This window comes from Phocoena phocoena, chromosome 20 (assembly GCF_963924675.1).
Source record: "Phocoena phocoena chromosome 20, mPhoPho1.1, whole genome shotgun sequence".
NCBI classification, from domain to species: domain Eukaryota; kingdom Metazoa; phylum Chordata; class Mammalia; order Artiodactyla; family Phocoenidae; genus Phocoena; species Phocoena phocoena.
The window spans coordinates 3,163,159-3,181,564 of record NC_089238.1 but is presented as its reverse complement, the minus strand read 5'-3'; the positions used below and the strand labels follow the sequence as shown (position 1 = coordinate 3,181,564).

At 58.3% G+C, this 18,406-nt stretch overlaps 2 protein-coding genes across 2 annotated transcripts; both read left to right on the top strand.

Moving 5' to 3' along the window:
* The first annotated feature begins 11,944 nt into the window (after positions 1-11,944).
* ZNF628 (zinc finger protein 628) lies at positions 11,945-15,088 on the top strand. Its single transcript, XM_065899631.1, has one exon. It carries the CDS (start codon positions 11,948-11,950, stop codon positions 15,086-15,088), a length of 3,141 nt encoding a protein of 1,046 aa, XP_065755703.1. The 5' UTR covers positions 11,945-11,947.
* A 1,378-nt stretch (positions 15,089-16,466) lies between these two features.
* NAT14 (N-acetyltransferase 14 (putative)) lies at positions 16,467-17,962 on the top strand. The gene is made up of 2 exons (XM_065899565.1): positions 16,467-16,538; positions 17,414-17,962. The coding sequence occupies exons 1-2, from the start codon at positions 16,467-16,469 to the stop codon at positions 17,960-17,962; spliced, it is 621 nt and encodes a 206-aa protein (XP_065755637.1).
* The last annotated feature ends 444 nt before the right edge of the window (positions 17,963-18,406 follow it).

Here is an 18,406-nt window from a genome sequence, read left to right as displayed (position 1 = left end):
CCCAGGTCTCTGGAGGATTGGAGGTCAGAGCTCAGGCCCCAGGACAGGCAAGGGGCCACCCCTGCATGGCTGGAGCATGACCTTTGCTAACCCAGCTCCAGGAGGGGGCTCACATCCAAGCCATCAGAAGCCAAGGGCAACATCTGCTGGCCAGCTCTGTCCCACCGCCAGACCAGCCTGGAATACACTGGGGGCCACCGGCCGGCCGGCAGGGTCTGGCCTGGGGATGTTCCACCAGGGGGCGCCAACGTCCCAGGCTGGTGCTGGGACTCCCCGCTGGAGTGTCCTCAAGGTGTGGCCCCCACTTTTGAGCCCTTCTCCCCCTGTTTTCGATCTTGATAAGAGTTGCTCACAGCTCAGGGCTGGCTTCATCTGATGTTTGTTGAGGACCTGCACTTGCAGGTATGAGAAGGTATTCACAGGTTCCTTTCTCCTATCCCAGCCCTTGGAATTGGGGGTGGGTGGGGCGCATGTAATCATTCAACAAACATTTATGGGGACTTCCCTGGTGGTCCAGCAATTACAACTCTGCGCTCCCAATGCAGGGGGTCGGAGTTAGATCCCTGGTCAAGGAACTAGATCCCGCATGCTGCAACTTAGAGCCCACGTGCCGCAACTAAAAGATGCCGCATGCCACAACTAAAAAAAAAATAAGAGATCCTACATGCCGCAACGAAAGATCCCGCTCGCTCAAGGAAGATCCTGCGTGCCGCAACTAAGGCCCAGCGCAGCCAAATGAATAATTTTTTTTTTTTAAAAAGCATTTATGGAGCACCTACTGTGTGCAGAAGCTGCGGATGCAGTGGTGAGCAAGACAAGCACTGTCTGTCCCTGTAGGAGTCTGGGAGAGAGATGTCTGTAAACAAGAAATTATGGTTCTGGATGTGCTGTGAGGATGCTGAGACTGGACAGTAAGTTGGAGGCCGGATGGGGCAGGGGTGCTACTTCAGTTGGAGAGGCCCTCTTTGAGAAGGTTATAATTGTCTTGCAACCTTAATGGAAGAGGTAGCAGCCAGGAGCTTCCCAGGCAGAGGGCACAGCAGGTGCAAAGACCCTGAGGCAGGAGCAAGCTTGAAGGGAGTGAGAGAGGGAGAGTGATGAGAGGAGGTGAAGTCAGAGAAGTGGATGGGGGCCAGACCCGCGGGGCTTTGTAGGCTAGGCAGAAGTTGGGTTATGAGGGCAAGAGTGATGGGGAGCCATGGAGGGTTTAGGACAGAGGTAGTTCCCGGAGCTCAGGGCCCTGCCCCAAACCTCCTTTGCAAGCCTCGCTGACCCTGCCCCTACATCCCTCCCCAGTGTGTGTGGGGGGGAAACTGAGGTGACGGGGCCAGGCTGGGAGCCCAAACAAGGCTTGTCCCTCCTTGCCTCCACCCTGCTATACTGCAGCACTCTCTTCACCCAGTCCAAGAGGGACTTTGTTCCCCATAAAATTTATTGTAAAAATGTACAGGTGGCAGGTTCCCGGTGTCCCCAGCCCATAACTCAGAGGGGCCAACACTGTCGTATTTGCCTTACATCTTTTCTTCTGAGAAGAGCGATGGACTGAATCGTGTCTTCCCAAACTTATGTGTTGAAGTCCTAACCACCATACCTCAGAATGTGACTGTATTCACAGATAAGGTCTTTAAAGAGGTAATTAAATTAAAATGAGGTCAGTAGAGTGGGCCCTACTCCTATATGACTAGTGTCCCTACAAGAAGAGGAAATTTGGACACAGACAGGTGCAGAAGGGAGACCATGTGAGGACACAGGCAGAAGGTGGCCGTCTGCAAGCCAAGAAGAGAGGCCTCAGGAGAAACCAACCCTGCTGACACCTTGATCTTGGACTTCCAGCCTCCAGAATAGTGAGAAAATAACTTTCCGTTGTTTAAGCCACCCAGCCTGTGGCACTTTGTTATGGCAGCCCGAGCAAACCAACACAAGAAGTGTGTTTGTTATCTGTGCTGCATAACAAATTACCACAAACACAGTGGTGTAAAACAACGTGTATTAATTTTCTCACAGTCCCCTTGGGTCAGGAGTCCAGGCACCACAGTTGAGCTGGGTCCTTAGCTCAGGGTTTCACAAGGCTGCAATCAAGGTGCAGGCTGAGGTCAGGGTCCTCTTCCAAGCTCGCATGGCAGAATTCATTTCCTTGCATCTGTAGAACCCTTGGAGGCTGGTGTCTTCAAGGCCAGCAGGAGAATCACTGATATTCCACTGCTCTGACCTCTAGACCCAGCTTTAAAGATCTTGCCTGATTTGATCAGGCCCACCCAGGAAAATCTTCTTGTATTAGGGTTCTCCAGAGAAACAGAACCAATAGGCTCTATCTTTATCTATCTATTTATCTATCTGTCTATCTAGAGAGATTATATATATTACATATAGAAAGAAATCTAGGAAATTCCCTGGTGGTCCAGTGGTTAGGACTCTGCGCTTTCACTGCTGAGGGCCTGGGTTCCATTCTTGGTTGGGGAATTAAGATCCCGCCTGCCACGCAGCCAAAAAAACAAAAAACAAACAGAGGGGTCTGTTTTCCCCACACAGATGGGACCCTGTGAACTGTCCTCCTCCAGGGAGTCTGCCCTCATTTCCCCCAAGGCTGGGTGAGGGGTCTCCTCTGGCTCCCATGCCCTGGGCAGCCTCCATGGGCTTCTGACATGCATGTGAGACCCGCTAGATAGGCCTTGGATGGAGCTGGACACTGGGGCTGGAGACCCTGGCCTTGCCCCCAGTTAAGTCCCTTCCTGGTTGCAGGAATCACTTCCAGCTCTGTGCCTGGCCAAGAACCTTCAGAGAGCCTTTACTTACTGCCCTGCCAACCCCAGTGAACTGAGGGTGATGCCCCTTCCATGTGGAGAGGCCTGGCAGGGCAGGGCAGGCTCGGGCACCCCATGAGAACCCCTAGAGATGCTGGAAAGGAGCATCCTCAGTCTGTGGAAGGCACAGCCTGGCCCCTTGGTTCCTTCTTCCTGGGACAGCTGACAGCTGTGACTTGGGGACTTCTCTTGCCTGCCCCCTACCCTCCCCCCCACTTAAAGTGTATCTCTGCTCTTTTTACCCCACTTATGTGAAAAAGGATATTTTATTTTATTTTTTATTTACTTTTTTATTGGAGTAGAGCTGCTTTCCACTGCTGTGTCAGTCGCTGCTGTACAGCACAGTGAATCAGCCAGACGTATACATACATCCCCTCTTTTCTGGACTTCCTTCCCATCTAGGTCACCACAGAGCACTGAGTAGAGGTCCCTGTGCTCTACAGCAGGTTCTCATTAGTTCTCTATTTTATACATAGTAGTGTGTATATGTCAGTCCCAGTCTCCCAGTTCATCCCACCACCACACCCCACTTTCCCCCTTGGTATCCATACGTTTGTTCTCTACGTCTGTAGGATATTTTATTTTTAGTCTCTGGCCTTGGGAGTCCTGTCTTTGCCCCAGCCACCTCCTCTGGGGGGTTGGGTGAGGGCTGCTCCAGGGAGAGGTGTCCCCAACCCCAATCCTCTCTTCTCCAGTGAGTGCAGGCTGTGCTGTCACCAAGGTGTTGGACTGAGTGGGCAAAACCAGAATCGAATGTCCACACAGCAGGACAACCCCCACTTCTAGAGGGAAGGGAGGCTGGCCGAAAGGCTCAGGTGTCTGGGGTCCGGGAGCACTGGTGGGTGCACGGTGAGTGGGACCTGAGCCCCCTCCACGCTCTGTAATCAGAGTGGGCAGGGCCCAGACTCTGATCCTGGATGAGCCACCTTGGAGCTGGAGTGCCCCAGAAGCCTGGCACACGTCCCCCACTACCTGGAGTGTGGCTGGTAGGGATGGGTGAGGGAGAGTAGAGAAGAGGGAAGGGCTAGGCTCCCCAATTCCTACCAGGGTTTCTCCTCTCCTTCGACTACTTCCTTGGGATGGGGGTGCAGACCTTGCCAATCCTTTTGGCTGGGATGGGGGTAAATGCAGAGACACCCCCACGTGCACACAGGGCTTGTGGGACGTGAGTGACAACCTTGGGCCCAGGGAAGTGTTGGGTGGGTAGTCTTGGCCACCTTCAAAGACTGCAGTCCCCACTCCCATCCCTGTCCCCCATGGGAAGAATGGTTCACCTGGCTGGCAAGGCAGGGGGCTCAGAGGGACTGGGGCTGGATGGGATGCCTGATCTAGTGGGAGGGGTTGCGAAAAATACCTGGGGCGGGGTGTTGTTGGCCAGAAATAAGAATGCCTGGGGGGACTTCCCTGCCAGTCCAGTGGTTAAGACTCTGTGCTTCCACTGCTGGGGGCGTGGGTTCAATCCCTGGTGTTTGATCCCCGATCAGGGAACTAAGATCCCGCGAGCCGTGTGGCGCGGCCAAAAAAAAAGGATGCCTGGGGACTGGACAGGCGTATGTCCAGATGTTTGCTTAGTCCCACATCAAGTCTTCACCCACTGCCCCAGCTCTGGACATGCCCCCACGCCCATCTCTCCTGCTGTATTTTTTCTCTGAGACGCTTAGCGGCACATAGCATGGGATACGTGTTATTTATTTATTTATTTATTTATTTTTAACATCTTTATTGGGGTATAATTGCTTTACAATGGTGTGTTAGTTTCTGCTTTATAACAAAGTGAATCAGCTGTACATATACATATGATCCCATATCTCTTCCCTCTTGCGTCTCCCTCCCTCCCACCCTCCCTATCCCACCCCTCCAGGCGGTCACAAAGCACCGAGCCGATATCCCTGTGCCATGCGGCTGCTTCCCACTAGCTATCTACCTTACTACGTTTGTTAGTGTGTATATGTCCATGACTCTCTCTAGCCCTGTCACAGCTCACCCTTCCCCCTCCCCATATCCTCAAGTCTGTTCTCCAGTAGGTCTGTGTCTTTATTCCTGTCTTACCCCTAGGTTCTTCATGACATTTTTTTTTCTTCTTAAATTCCATATATATGTTTTAGCATACGGTATTTGTCTTTTTCTTTCTGACTTACTTCACTATGTATGACAGGCTCTAGGTCTATCCACCTCATTACAAATAGCTCAATTTCATTTCTTTTTATGGCTGAGTAATATTCCATTGTATATATGTGCCACATCTTCTTTATCCATTCATCCGATGATGGGCACTTAGCTTGTTTCCATCTCTGGGCTATTGTAAATAGAGCTGCAATGAACATTTTGGTACATGACTCTTTTTGAATTTTGCTTTTCTCAGGGTATATGCCCAGTAGTGGGATTGCTGGGTCATATGGTTGTTCTATTTGTAGTTTTTTAAGGAACCTCCATACTGTTCTCCATAGTGGCTGAACCAATTCACATTCCCACCAGCAGTGCAAGAGTGTTCCCTTTTCTCCACATCCTCTCCAGCATTTATTGTTTCTAGATTTTTTGATGATGGCCATTCTGACTGGTGTGAGATGATATCTCATTGTAGTTTTGATTTGCATTTCTCTAATGATTAATGATGTTGAGCATTCTTTCATGTGTTTGTTGGCAGTCTGTATATCTTCTTTGGAGAAATGTCTATTTAGGTCTTCTGCCCATTTTTGGATTGGGTTGTTTGTTTTTTTGTTATTGAGCTGTATGAGCTGCTTGTAAATTTTGGAGATTAATCCTTTGTCAGTTGCTTCATTTGCAAATATTTTCTCCCATTCTGAGGGTTGTCTTTTGGTCTTGTTTATGGTTTCCTTTGCTGTGCAAAAGCTTTGAAGTTTCATTAGGTCCCATTTGTTTATTTTTGTTTTTATTTCCATTACTCTAGGAGGTGGGTCAGAAAGGATCTTGCTGTGATTTATGTCATAGAGTGTTCTGCCTATGTTTTCCTCTAAGAGTTTGATAGTTTCTGGCCTTACATTCAGGTCTTTAATCCATTTTGAGCTTATTTTTGTGTATGGTGTTAGGGAGTGATCTAATCTCATACTTTTACATGTATCTGTCCAGTTTTCCCAGCACCACTTATTGAAGAGGCTGTCCTTTCTCCACTGTACATTCCTGCTACCTTTATCAAAGATAAGGTGTCCATATGTGCGTGGGTTTATCTCTGGGCTTTCTATCCTGTTCCATTGATCTATCTTTCTGTTTTTGTGCACATAGCATGGGATACGTGTTATTTATTATGTCTTGTTTATTGCCACCCTTCACCCCCTGTAGATTTTGTAAACTCACTGGGACCGAACTTTTATTGCCCCCTCCCAAGCCCCCGTTGCTATATCCCAGCTCCTAGGGCAAGATCTGGGGAGGGTCCTGGGTAAGGACTGAGAGTCTGGACACTACAGAATCTGGACTGGGTGCCTCTGATAACTTTCTATGATATCTGTGTCAGCTGCAGAGGACTCCACATACAAGGCTCCATGAGAGCTCCAGCTCAGGGATGGATGGGAGGACAACTCCTCTTCCCGGCCGTGTCCCTGGAGAGCCAGACACGGTGTTAGCGTCCCATCACTCACACCACAGGGCTGTTACTGCTGTCTTGAAAATGAGCCTGTCAAATCTGCACAACTTTTTTTTTTTTCTCCCCAAAGAGGCACCAGGCCCCGAGAGTGGGAGCCAGTTGCTCATAGGGGATCCTCCCTCCATCCCCAAGCCTCTGTTAGCGACCAGAGCCTGATGTGTTGAGGAGATACAGACCCCAGGGGGCAGGGCCTGCAGGTCTCTCCTCTTCCTAGCTTTCCCCTCTTTACTCCTTAACAGCTCAGAACTCTCCTCAGGTGTCCCTCCCCCACCCCACCCCCGCCCCGCCGCCCCCAGTGCCTCTGGCAGCTTCGTTTCTGGCAGGGGAGGTGAAAGCTGAAGTGAGAGGAACGTTTGGGCTGAGCTGGAAGCCAAGGGTTTTATATGCATGAATTCACTGCAGATTTCATAAAGACCCTGCGGGGCAGGGACAGGTCCAACAACTCAGATCACGCCTGAGTTCCAGCCTGCCTGGGGGCCTTGGGAAACTGTATGGGAGGCTGTAAAAATTCGCTCGTTCAACAGAGTGCCGTCTGTTTCTGATTAAGCCCCTTGTTGGTTGTTGGGGACACCTGGGTGGCAAAGTCAGACCCCATCCGTCTGTCCTAGAACAGAGATGAGTGCCGCTGAGCATGTAATGGGACCCCACCTAGCATAGGGGCTTTCCGGTAGTTGAGAAGGGACGCGGTAAGGGTAGCTGTCAGGCTGAAGAGGATTGCCTTAGAATAGTGGTTCTCAACCAGGGGACCTGCAGCCAGGTCTGGAGACGGCTGTCATAACGTGTGGTGGAGGGGAGCCGGGTGGCGAGGAGGGCTGTTGGCCTCTAGTGGGTTAGGGTTAGGCCACTATGCTTCTAGCCACCCTACAAGGCACAAGACAGCCCCCACAGTAAAGAAAGACCCGCCCAAATGTCACCAGTGCCATGGTTGAGAAACCAGTTGGATGACTCGCAGAAAAGTCAGTTTGACTTAGAGGCCGAGGCTGGTGAGAGCTGAACATGGAAGGAGGGAGAGGGGATTCAGGACAGCCCCGTTTTCCCCTAAGCCCCCAGGCTGCGAAGGAGGCAGGGGTCCCTGGTGCCCTGGGCAGCCCCCTGCATAGCAGGGCCCAGTTTCCCCAACAACAGCCGCACTAGCGAGAATGCAACAGACGCCCGGGAACCGCAAGTACGTGGTACCTTTGCGGGGCAGGAAGCACTGCGGGCCTCAGTTTCCCCAACGGGGGAAAAAATGGGAGCCCCGAGGGCCTGGTCGTGGGGCCAGGCCAGGAATGACCACATCCCTGGTGGGCGACGCCTGCTCGGGAACCGCGCCGCGGGAGAGGATTCTACCATAGACGAGAGGGAGTCGATGCTAATAAAGGGGAACGTGCGACCCTGCGTCCCAACCCAGCTTTCCCCGGCCTTGGGCCGACCTCCGCGACCGCCGCAAGGACCGAGTGGTCGGGGTCCCGAGAGTACTACAACTCCCAAGATGCCTCGCGCCGCCTGCGCCAGGAAGGGCCGCCACAGCCGGCGGCCAATGGGGGGTACGGAGGCGCGGCCTCTGCGCACGTGGCGTCCTGACGCACTGACGGCGACGTCGGGGTTTGTGTGCGCGAGAGGCCGCCGATAAAGGTTGGGTGCCTCGCGCCGGGGGCCGTTGGGAGGGAGCGTGCCCCCGCCCCCTCCCCGGCCCCCACTCGTACACCGCCGCTGCAGGGGCCCCGCCTTCCCATCGATCCCCGCGGGAAGGCCCTGGGTCTCCCCAGCTCATTCCCCGGTCGGGGCCGCAGGTGAGAGACCGGAGGGGAGGGGGTGGGGGAGGGACCGGAGGGCGGAGACGTTGGGGAAACGGAGAACGTGAAACCGGAAGAGATGCCTTAAAGGGAAGGGCGCTACTTCACCTCCGACTTTTGTCCGCCGGGCCGGCTCCGACTCTTTAAAGGGCAAGGGGCTGCTTTTAAAGGGGCGGGGCAGGTTGTGCAGTTTATAAAGAGCTTCCCGCTTCCATCACCCCCCCCCCGCCTCCCACCCCCCGAGAATAAATTGTCTCTTTAAAGGCCGGTGACAGTGTCCCAGGTACTGAAAGAAAAGCTTCTGAATTCTAATGGCTTCAAAGCAGTCCCTAGTTTAGCTCAGAGAAGCTGGAGATTGTTGTGCAGGAGCAGGATCCTCTTAAAGGGGAAGTCGGGCCTGATTGGAAGGGTGTGGCCCGGCCTTTTGAAGAGGGTGCTCTTTACCAGATAAGATGGGTCCCAGCTCTTTCAGAGCACGGATGTCTCCTGTTTAAGGAATGCCGGCCTTCTGAAAGACACGTGCAGCTTCCTGGGATAGCCTCTTAAAAGGACTTGCTTATATTTTAAAGGGGACGCTCATCTTTTTAAAGGGAATCTTTACGGCTTGTGCAAAGGGATGCCCAGCTTTCTTTCATTCAAGATATGTTCACTGAGTACTCACTCTGTGCCAGATATTATTCTAGGCGCTGGGATGCAACAGTGAACAAGATGCCACTAGCATCTAGTGGACCGAGGCCGGGGATACTGCTAACCAACTTGCAATGCAGGAAACAGCCCCCTGTCCAGCTCCAATATCAACAGTGCTGATGCTGGGAAACTGATTATAAAGTAGGTTAGAAGGTGATAAGCCCTATGAAGAGAAAAAATAAGTCAAGGAAAGAGAATGCAGCATGCTGGGAGGGGTTGCAGAGTTAGGTAGGGTGGTCAGGGAATAATTCCCCAAGATGACATTTCAGCAAAGACTTGGAGGTGAGGGAGGGAGCTTACTGGATATTGGAGGAAAGAGGGTACTAGGCAGGGGCCTGTGTGGGCCCCCAGATGGGAGTGGGCATGCCTGACCCGGCCCTGTGACCATAGTGCTCTGAGGGTTGGAGAGGCTAGCAGGACAGTCAGGGAGGGAAGGAAGCCATAAGCCGTGGGAAGTCTGAAGGTTCTTGTAAGGGGTTCGTTTTCTGCTCTCAAATGGGAGCAGTGGAAGGCTTTAGCACAGAGGAATGAAATGGTGTGTCTGTGTTGACAGTTTCCATTCAGCCTCTGTGTTGGGAACAGACTGGGGTTAGGAAGAGTAAGGGTGGAAACTAGGAGAGCTGTCAGAAGGCTGTTGCAGTTTCCCAGGAGGGAGATGTTGGTGCCCTAGAAAAAGGTGGTAATGGGGGACTTGGTGGGAAGTGGCCGGATTCCAAGGACGCTCCTGCCCGAATAGGGGAATCCGCAGACAGACTGGTCATAGAGAGTGAGAGGAAAAGGGGAGGGGAGGATGCCCTGGGACTTTTGGCCTGAGCAAGAATAAAGGTGTTTTTGGAGATGGAGCAGACTGGGAGTGAACGAGATATTTGTGGGGGACAGAGAGGGGAGAGAGCAGGAGCAAAAACTGGACTTAGGTTTTGGGCATGTTAAGTTTGAGTTGTCTATTAGGCATCCAAATGGCATAGTCGAGCAGGGGTGTAGGTTTCAAAGGACAGGTATCAAGTGGAGATCAATTTTGGAATTGTCCAATTTATAGATTGTGAAGTCCCAGGAGTGGGTGAGGGCTTCCAGGGAGAGTGTGGATACAGAATAGGAGTGTTGACAGAGCCCTGGACTCTCCTACATTCACAAGTAGGACTAGCACCTGAAACTGAGAAGGGTGGCAGGTGATGAGCGCGGTATCCCAGAAGCCAAGGGGACTGGTTTAAGGAGAGAGAGAATAAGGCGTCCATTGGCCACTGAGCGGAGACCACTGGATTTAGCAACTAGGAGGCCATGAGTGGAGGGGGCTGGGGGAGGATCTGATTGACAGGGTTTGAGATGGGAAAGAGCATGTATTGATGGCACTTTTAAGTTGCTCTGCTGCAAGGAGACAGAGAGAAATGAGGCCATAGCTGGAGGAGGAAGTGGGGTGAAGGGTTTTTGTTATTTTAAAGATGGGAGGGCTTCCCTGGTGGCACAGAGGTTAAGAATCCGCCTGCCAATGCAAGGGACATGGGTTCAAGCCCTGGTCCAGGAAGATCCCACATGCCGTGCGGCAGCTAAGCCCAGGTGCCACAACTACTGAGCCTGTGCTCTAGAGCCTGCGAGCCACAACTACTGAGCCCACGTGCCACAACTACTGAAGCCCACGCGCCTAGAGCCCGTGCTCCACAACGAGAGGGCACCACGATGAGAGGCCCGCGCACCGCAACGAAGAGTAGCCCCTGCTCGCCACAACTAGAGAAAGCCCGTGCGCAGCAATGAAGACCCAACGCAGCCAAAAAAATTTTTTTTTTAAGTTACAAAGATGGGAGACCTGGCTTGTGGGTACACTGATGGGAACGGTCCAGGAGATGAGGAGAATCGCTGTAGGTGGGAAGTCAGAGTCTTTAGGCCCAGAAGTAGGCAGGGGGGAGGGGGTAGTGCAGGGTTCCTCAACCTCAGCACCACTGGCATTTTGAACTGATTGTTCTTTGCTGTTCGGGGTTGGGGGTGGTGCTGTAGGGGGTTGGGGGTGGTGCTGTAGTGTGCGTCGTAGGGCGTTGAGCAGCATCCCTGGCCTCTGCCCACTGGATGCCAGTGGCACCTGCTCCTCCAGTCGACGGCCAGATAACCAGAACAGTCTCCAGGCATCGCCACATGTCTGCTGGGGTGGAGGGCGTGATGGTGGTGGTCGAGGGAGCTTCCATTGCCCCATTGAGAGCCACCAGTGTAGTTGTTGGAAGATGGGAATGTTCTCTTCTGGTTGCTTTTATTTTCTCAGCGACAAGATCAATGGCAGGGTCACCTGCTAAGAGCAAGAGGGGATAGGAGAGAGATTTGAGGCACGTGTCACCTGGCGGGGTGGGTGAGTGGACCAGAGAAATGCAGCATGAGCTGTGCAGGGTGTTGGGGAGGGAGCTTTGAGATCCTTGGGCACGAATGCAAAAGGGGGCCGAGGCCAGCCAGTTTCCAGTGCTGGGTAAGGGGGGCAGTGAGGGTGTGGATGAGGGGGTGGAGGATGCAGAGCCCACAGGATCAATGGGTGGTAGATATGGTTGAACCTAGGGGTCCTGGGTTAGGGTCCCAAGAGGGAGTGGTGGAGCAGGATGAGTGGCGGTGGAGAGCGGATGCTCACAGGGGCTTTGTCTGTAGTGAAAGGTTTGGGGGATGGCAGCAGAAGCGGGTATTGAGGCAGGATGGGGATGAGGTCTTTAGAGGGACCAGAGGATCCAAAGCGCGGTGCTAGAGACCCCAGCCTTCTTCAGAGACACTGCCTGTCTTTAGAGGGGCTGAACATAGCCGGAAAGGCAGTACCTGGCCTCATAAAGGCCACGTCCAGTGGTCCAGCCTGCTGGAGGAGATGGCCGGCATGGCGGTGGTGGGGGGTAACCAGTTCTTCCCAATTTGCCATAAGTTTCCCTTTTAGCACCCAAAGCCTTCCATCGTGGGCAGCCTCTCCGGCCAGAGCTGACCTGGACTCTAGGAAGCCGTAATCCTAAGGGATGTGTCCCGTGCCTCTTACAGGGCCAGCCCATGGGTTTGGGGTTGAGATAACCCGGTGTGTGGGCGGAGGTGGGGGGACCACCCGCCCTCGCCTGACCCGGAATCCCTCCTCAGGTGTGATGGTCGGCTCCCACGCGGACATGGCGCCGGCCTCTACCGCAGAGGGGGCCGGGGAAAAGCCGGGCCCCGCGGCTCCTGCCCCCACGGCCCAGTATGAGTGTGGGGAGTGCGGCAAGTCCTTCCGCTGGTCGTCCCGGCTCCTGCACCACCAGCGCACGCACACGGGCGAGCGTCCCTACAAGTGCCCTGACTGCCCCAAGGCCTTCAAGGGCTCCTCGGCCCTGCTTTACCACCAGCGGGGCCACACGGGCGAGCGGCCCTACCAGTGCCCCGACTGCCCCAAGGCCTTCAAGCGCTCGTCGCTGTTGCAGATCCACCGCAGTGTGCACACTGGCCTGCGGGCCTTCACCTGCGGCCAGTGCGGCCTGGCCTTCAAGTGGTCGTCCCACTACCAGTACCACCTGCGCCAGCACACGGGCGAGCGGCCCTACCCCTGCCCGGACTGCCCCAAGGCCTTCAAGAACTCGTCCAGCCTGCGGCGCCACCGGCACGTGCACACGGGTGAGCGGCCCTACACCTGCGGCGTGTGCGGCAAGAGCTTCACGCAGAGCACCAACCTGCGGCAGCACCAGCGCGTGCACACGGGCGAACGGCCCTTCCGCTGCCCGCTCTGCCCCAAGACCTTCACACACTCGTCCAACCTGCTGCTGCACCAGCGCACCCACGGCAGCGCCGCCGCCCCCGCCGCGGGCGCCGCCCCCGCCCCTCCGCCGCGGGAGCCCGGCGGCAAGGTCTTGGTCTCGGAGGCCTACCTACAGCGGCCCCTCCAACCCCCCAGCCCGCCGGCGCCCCCGCCGCCCGCGCCCCCGCCCGTGGTGCCCGAGCTCTTTCTGGCCGCGGCCGAGACCACGGTGGAGCTGGTGTACCGCTGCGACGGCTGCGAGCTAGGCTTCGGCAGCGAGGAGCTGCTCTTGGAGCACCAGCCCTGTCCCGGGCCGGAGGCGCCGCCCCCGCCCGCGGACGCGCCCTCGGAGCCGCGGAAGGCCGACCCTACCCCGCCGCCCTCACTGTCCCCGCCGTCCCCCCTGCCGCAGCCCCCTCCCGCCGCCTCTGCCCCTGGCTTCGCCTGCCTCCCCTGCGGGAAGTCCTTCCGGACGGTGGCCGGCCTCTCGCGCCACCAGCACAGCCACGGGGCGGCCGGCGGGCAGGCGTTCCGCTGCGGCAGCTGTGACGGCGCCTTCCCGCAGCTGGCCAGCCTCCTGGCGCACCAGCAGTGCCACGTGGAGGAGGCAGCGGCCGGGCGCCCGCCCCCCCAGGCTGAGGCTGCCGAAGTCACCTGTCCCCAGGAGCCGCTCGCCCCCGTCCCCGCCCCGTCCGCTCCCGCGCCCGCCCCGGCTTCCGCGGAGCGACCCTACAAATGCGGCGAGTGCGGCAAGGCCTTCAAGGGCTCATCGGGGCTGCGCTACCACCTGCGGGACCACACGGGCGAACGGCCCTACCAGTGCGGCGAGTGTGGCAAGGCCTTCAAGCGCTCGTCGCTGCTGGCCATCCACCAGCGCGTGCACACCGGCCTACGGGCCTTCACCTGTGGCCAGTGCGGCCTTACCTTCAAGTGGTCGTCGCACTACCAGTACCACCTGCGGCTGCACTCGGGCGAGCGGCCCTACGCTTGCGGGGAGTGCGGCAAAGCCTTCCGCAACACGTCGTGCTTGCGGCGCCACCGGCACGTGCACACGGGCGAGCGGCCCCACTCCTGCGGCGTGTGCGGCAAGAGTTTCGCCCAGACCTCCAACCTGCGGCAGCACCAGCGCGTGCACACGGGCGAGCGGCCCTTCCGCTGCCCGCTCTGCCCCAAGACCTTCACACACTCGTCCAACCTGCTGCTGCACCAGCGCACGCACTCGGCCGAGCGCCCCTTTGCCTGCCCCATCTGCGGCCGCAGCTTTGTCATGGCCGCCTACCTGCAGCGGCACCTGAGGACGCATGCCCCGGCCAACGCCGCTTCTGGCCCCGCAGCCCCCGGCGCCGGTCCCCAGACCCCTGCCCCACTGGCTGCCGCCCCAGCCCCGTCCGCCACCCAAGATGTCCACGTTCTACCCCACCTCCAGGCCACGCTCTCCCTAGAGGTGGCAGGAGTCACGGCCCAGGCCCCGCCCCCTGGCCCAGCAGCCCCCAACTCCCAGACGTTTCTCCTGGTGCAGACTGCTCAGGGCCTCCAGCTGATCCCCAGCAGCGTCCAGCCCCCCACAGCCCCGCCTCCCCCCGCCCCCCCTAAGCTTATCTTGCTGCCCTCCTCCAGTACTGGTGGTGGGGGCAGCGGTGCAAGGCAGGGCCCGCGGGCAGTGGGGAAAGCTGGGCAGGGGGCTGGAGTAGTCTGGCTGCCAGGCCCTGGGGCGCTAGGGGTGCAGGGAGGGAGCAACACCGGGGCCAGCGCGGGAGCGCAGAGCCTCATAGTTCTGCAGAATGTGGGCGCTGGGGAGGCAGGGCCACAGGAAGTGAGCGGGGTCCAGCTCCAACCCCTTCGGCCAGCCCCGGAATTGACCGCGGTCCAGCTCCAGCCGGCCCCGGAGGTGACCACGGTCCAGCTCCAGCCGGCCCAGGAGGTGACCACGGTACAGCTCCAGCCTGTAACGGGTCAGCTGTCCAATTCCAGTGGGGGAGCCGTCACCACTGAGGCGCCTAATCTGCTGGTGGTTCAGAGTGGGGCAGCGGAGGAGTTGCTGGCGGACCCCGGCCCGGGGGAGCCCGGTGACGGTGAGGCCAGCACTGGTGTGGTCCAGGATGTGCTCTTTGAGACGCTGCAGACGGAGGAGGGGCTGCAGAGTGTCCTGGTGCTGAGCGGGGCTGATGGGGAGCAGACCCAGCTGTGTGTGCAGGAGGTAGAGACCTTACCCTCGGGGCTGGCTGAGCCGCCAACCCCTGGCCCAACGGGACAGAAACTGCTCATTATCCGCAGTGCCCCGGCCTCCGAGCTGCTGGAGAATGGCAGCGTTGGGGGAGGCGCCGCTGCGCTGCAGCTGCTGGCCCCACCACCACCTGGCCCAGGCTCTGCTCCCGCGGGCGTCCCTGCGGCTCCTGCCTCCCAGATGGTACAAGTGGTCCCTGCAGGAGCTGCACCTGGGGGCATGACCCCACAGGGCCTACCCTCCATCCAGTTTGTCCAGACTCTGCCCGCAGTCCAGCTGGTGCACACGTTTTGAGTAGAACCACTGGTACCCCTTCCCGCCCCACACAGAGACCCCGACTCACTGTCAGCCTGGGCTGGGCTGAGCTGGGGGGAGGGGAACTGCAGGCTGGGCTTGCTAATAAAGACCAGAATCTCCGCTCCTGTGTTTTTGTTTTATTTGTGGTTTGGGAGATCACTGTCACGGCCATAGCCACCACTTGGGAACTTGGAGTCTCATCTCTTGCTTCCTGGTTCGCAGGTGACTTGCTTTGCGTCTTGGGGCCAGCCACTTCTCCTATGTGGGCTCTGTTTATCCTTTTTAAAAAAGGGATGCAACGGTCACTATATGGGGGAGGCGTTGGAATCTAGAATCCTGGTTCTGCCACTTGTTCTCTGTAAGTCACCCCACCGCTCCTCTCACGGAAAAATGGGTGGGTGGGAATGCCCATTCCGAATGTCACTGAGAGCCGGGGTGGGTTGGTTTGGGGTGGGGCAGTTTGGGAGCCCGTGGGCTCAAGATGCTGACGCGGCCCCTCCCGCGAAGGCCCTGGAACCTAAGAGAACCACTGAGTTCGCCGCCCCGCCCCCACCCCCTGCGCTCAGGTTGCTTAGGAACCAGGGGACGTCGGGAAGCAAGCGTGCGTTCAGCGCGCGACCGGTAAGTACCGCTCCCCGCCCCCCAACGCCAGGTCCCCCGCTCCCATCCCCAGCCCCTTCCCCCGCCAGCGTCCTCCAGGCCCCCTTTCTCTGTTGCTCCTCCCCTTGCAGGGTTGCCGCTCCCCGCCTTAGTCCATTCCCAGCCCACGCCCAGACTCTCCCCCTACCCGCTGCCAGAAGGTTGGCAACAGTTGCTAAGGCCGAGAGCAGGCACCGCCCCGCCCCCAGTGCGCTAGTCTAACGTCACTTCCGCCGACGACCCCCTTCTCAACCCTGCTCCCCCCGCACCTTGTCAAAAGCGAAGCGACCCACAGAGGTGCTTGCAAGTCCTTGTTCCTGCGACAGACGCCGTTCGGGGGCGATTGGGGCAGAGAGGCTCTGGGCACTGGGGGGTGGGGAGCGGGCTCCATTCCCTGCCTGTGGGGGTAGTTTCGCTCACCCCCAGGGCCGCCCCGGAACCTGGAAGGGAGCCCGGTGTTGGCAGGTGTTGGCGTGCACCGGGCATTTAGGCGTAGATCGCTGGACACCACTGGGGGCCGGGGGGGCACCCCGAGAGACTTTAGAAAGGTCGATGGGTTGACGGGGAAGCCTGTCCTGTCTCGGACATCTCTTGGGACCTGACCTGGGACATACTGTTGCGTGATCCGCAGCTCTGGGGCGCTTTGGGGACGAGAGGTGCCCTCCTGACGCTGACCGGCTTGTTTTCGCCAGGTGCACGCCTGCTCCCTTGGGGGCGCGGGAGCCTGGGGGCTGCCATGGCCCCCAGCCACCTGTCGGTGCGGGAGATGAGGGAAGATGAGAAACCTTTAGTGCTGGAGATGCTGAAGGTGAGAGCGGGCAGGGGCGCCAGTGAGCCTGGGAGGGTGGGGTGGAGGGTACCAGTGAGGGGGGGCCGGGACACCAGTGAACCTGGGAGGGGATGGGGACACCTGTGAGCCTGGGAGGGGGCGGGGACAGAATGAGGGGAAACCAATGAGCCTGGTGGGGCGGGGACACCAGTGAGTCTGGGGGAGGGTACCAGTGGGGGGGGCTGGACACCAGTGAGCCTGGGAGGGGGCGGGGACAGAATGAGGGGGCACCAATGAACATGGGGGTGGGGCGGGGACACACCACGGAGCCTGGGAGGGGGCAGGGGCGGCATTTTGAGTGGCTTCAGTCACCTTCCTGAGCCAGCCGTGACCCCCCGGCAAGCAGTCTTTTGCTGCTCCTAAGAGGGCCCTTGGGCCCTCCTCTCTCTAGTTCTTTCTCCCTACCCTGGGGATCAAAAAGGGTTTTCACCGCTGTAGGGCTGACACACCAACTCCTTCCCTATCCTCCGCACTTCCAGTCTTCCCTACGCCCCAGCCTCCTGCTTTTCAAAGTAGAGCCCTTGGGCCTCAGCCTGGCACTCGAGGACGCCCCAGGCGCCCCTCCAGCTTTCTCTCTTGCTTGGGTCAGCTCCTCCATCCAGCCTCCCCTGATGCCTGCCTCTCCACTGAAGTGGGAGCCCTCACAGTTCCTAATTCACCAGCTCACTCATTCAGAGCCCAGTGTGCCAGCCGTGTGGTCCTGGACCCTCCGCCACAGGCCTCAGCTCACTGCCTTCCTTTCTCCTCCGGCAACCCCTGCCCCGGATCCCTCCCGGGCAGGGCCTGCCTCCTCCCCGCCCCTTTCCTGCTGCCCACGGGAGCCCCCCCACTCTGACTGCTCCTCCTGCCTGCAGGCTGGCGTGAAGGACACAGAGAACCGCGTGGCCCTCCACGCCCTGACGCGGCCACCGGCCCTGCTCCTCCTGGCGGCAGCCAGCAGCGGCCTGCGCTTCGTCCTGGCCTCTTTCGCCCTGGCCCTCCTCCTGCCCGTGTTCCTGGCCGTGGCGGCCATGAAGCTGGGCCTGCGGGCCCGGTGGGGCTCGCTGCCCCCGCCGGGCGGGCTGGGGGGGCCCTGGGTGGCAGTGCGGGGCTCAGGGGATGTGTGCGGTGTCCTGGCCCTGGCCCCAGGCTCCAGCGCTGGAGACGGGGCCCGGGTCACCCGCCTCTCTGTGTCTCGCTGGCACCGCCGCCGAGGCGTGGGCAGGCGGCTGCTGGCCTTTGCTGAATCCCGGGCTCGAGCCTGGGCGGGCGGCATGGGGGAGCCCCGGGCCCGGCTAGTGGTCCCGGTGGCCGTGGCAGCGTGGGGCGTGGCCGGGATGCTTGAGGGCTGTGGCTACCAGGCCGAGGGGAGCTGGGGTTGCATGGGCTACACGCTGGTGAGGGAGTTCAGCAAGGAACTATGATGCCAGACCCTGGAGGAAGGAAAACCAGCGCTTAGTGAGCACCTACTGTGTGCAGACACTTTCACACCGTCCTTCCATGAATCCCCAGCCCACCCAGGGCCCAGAAACTGAGGCCTGCAGAGGGCAAGAGACCCCACCACAGCCTGACGTCTGTCTGTAATGTTTGAACTTCTCAGAGAGGTCGGCCCATCTAACCCCTGCCTCAGATTCTGTCTGCACTGAGAAGTCTCCCCATCTGCCTGTCAAGCCTGTGCCGTCTGTGCTATGAGCCTGGGAGAGACGTGGGGCAGGAGGAGAGGAGGCCGAGCAAGCCTGCCCCCCACCCCGACCAGGGTTAGGACTTAAGCAGGGGCACCCCAAACAGGGACAAGGCCCCCAGGGAATGGGGTGGGGCTTGATGCTGTGCTTGGAGTGGGTGAGGCTGCAGAGGCAGAGAGAGGGTGA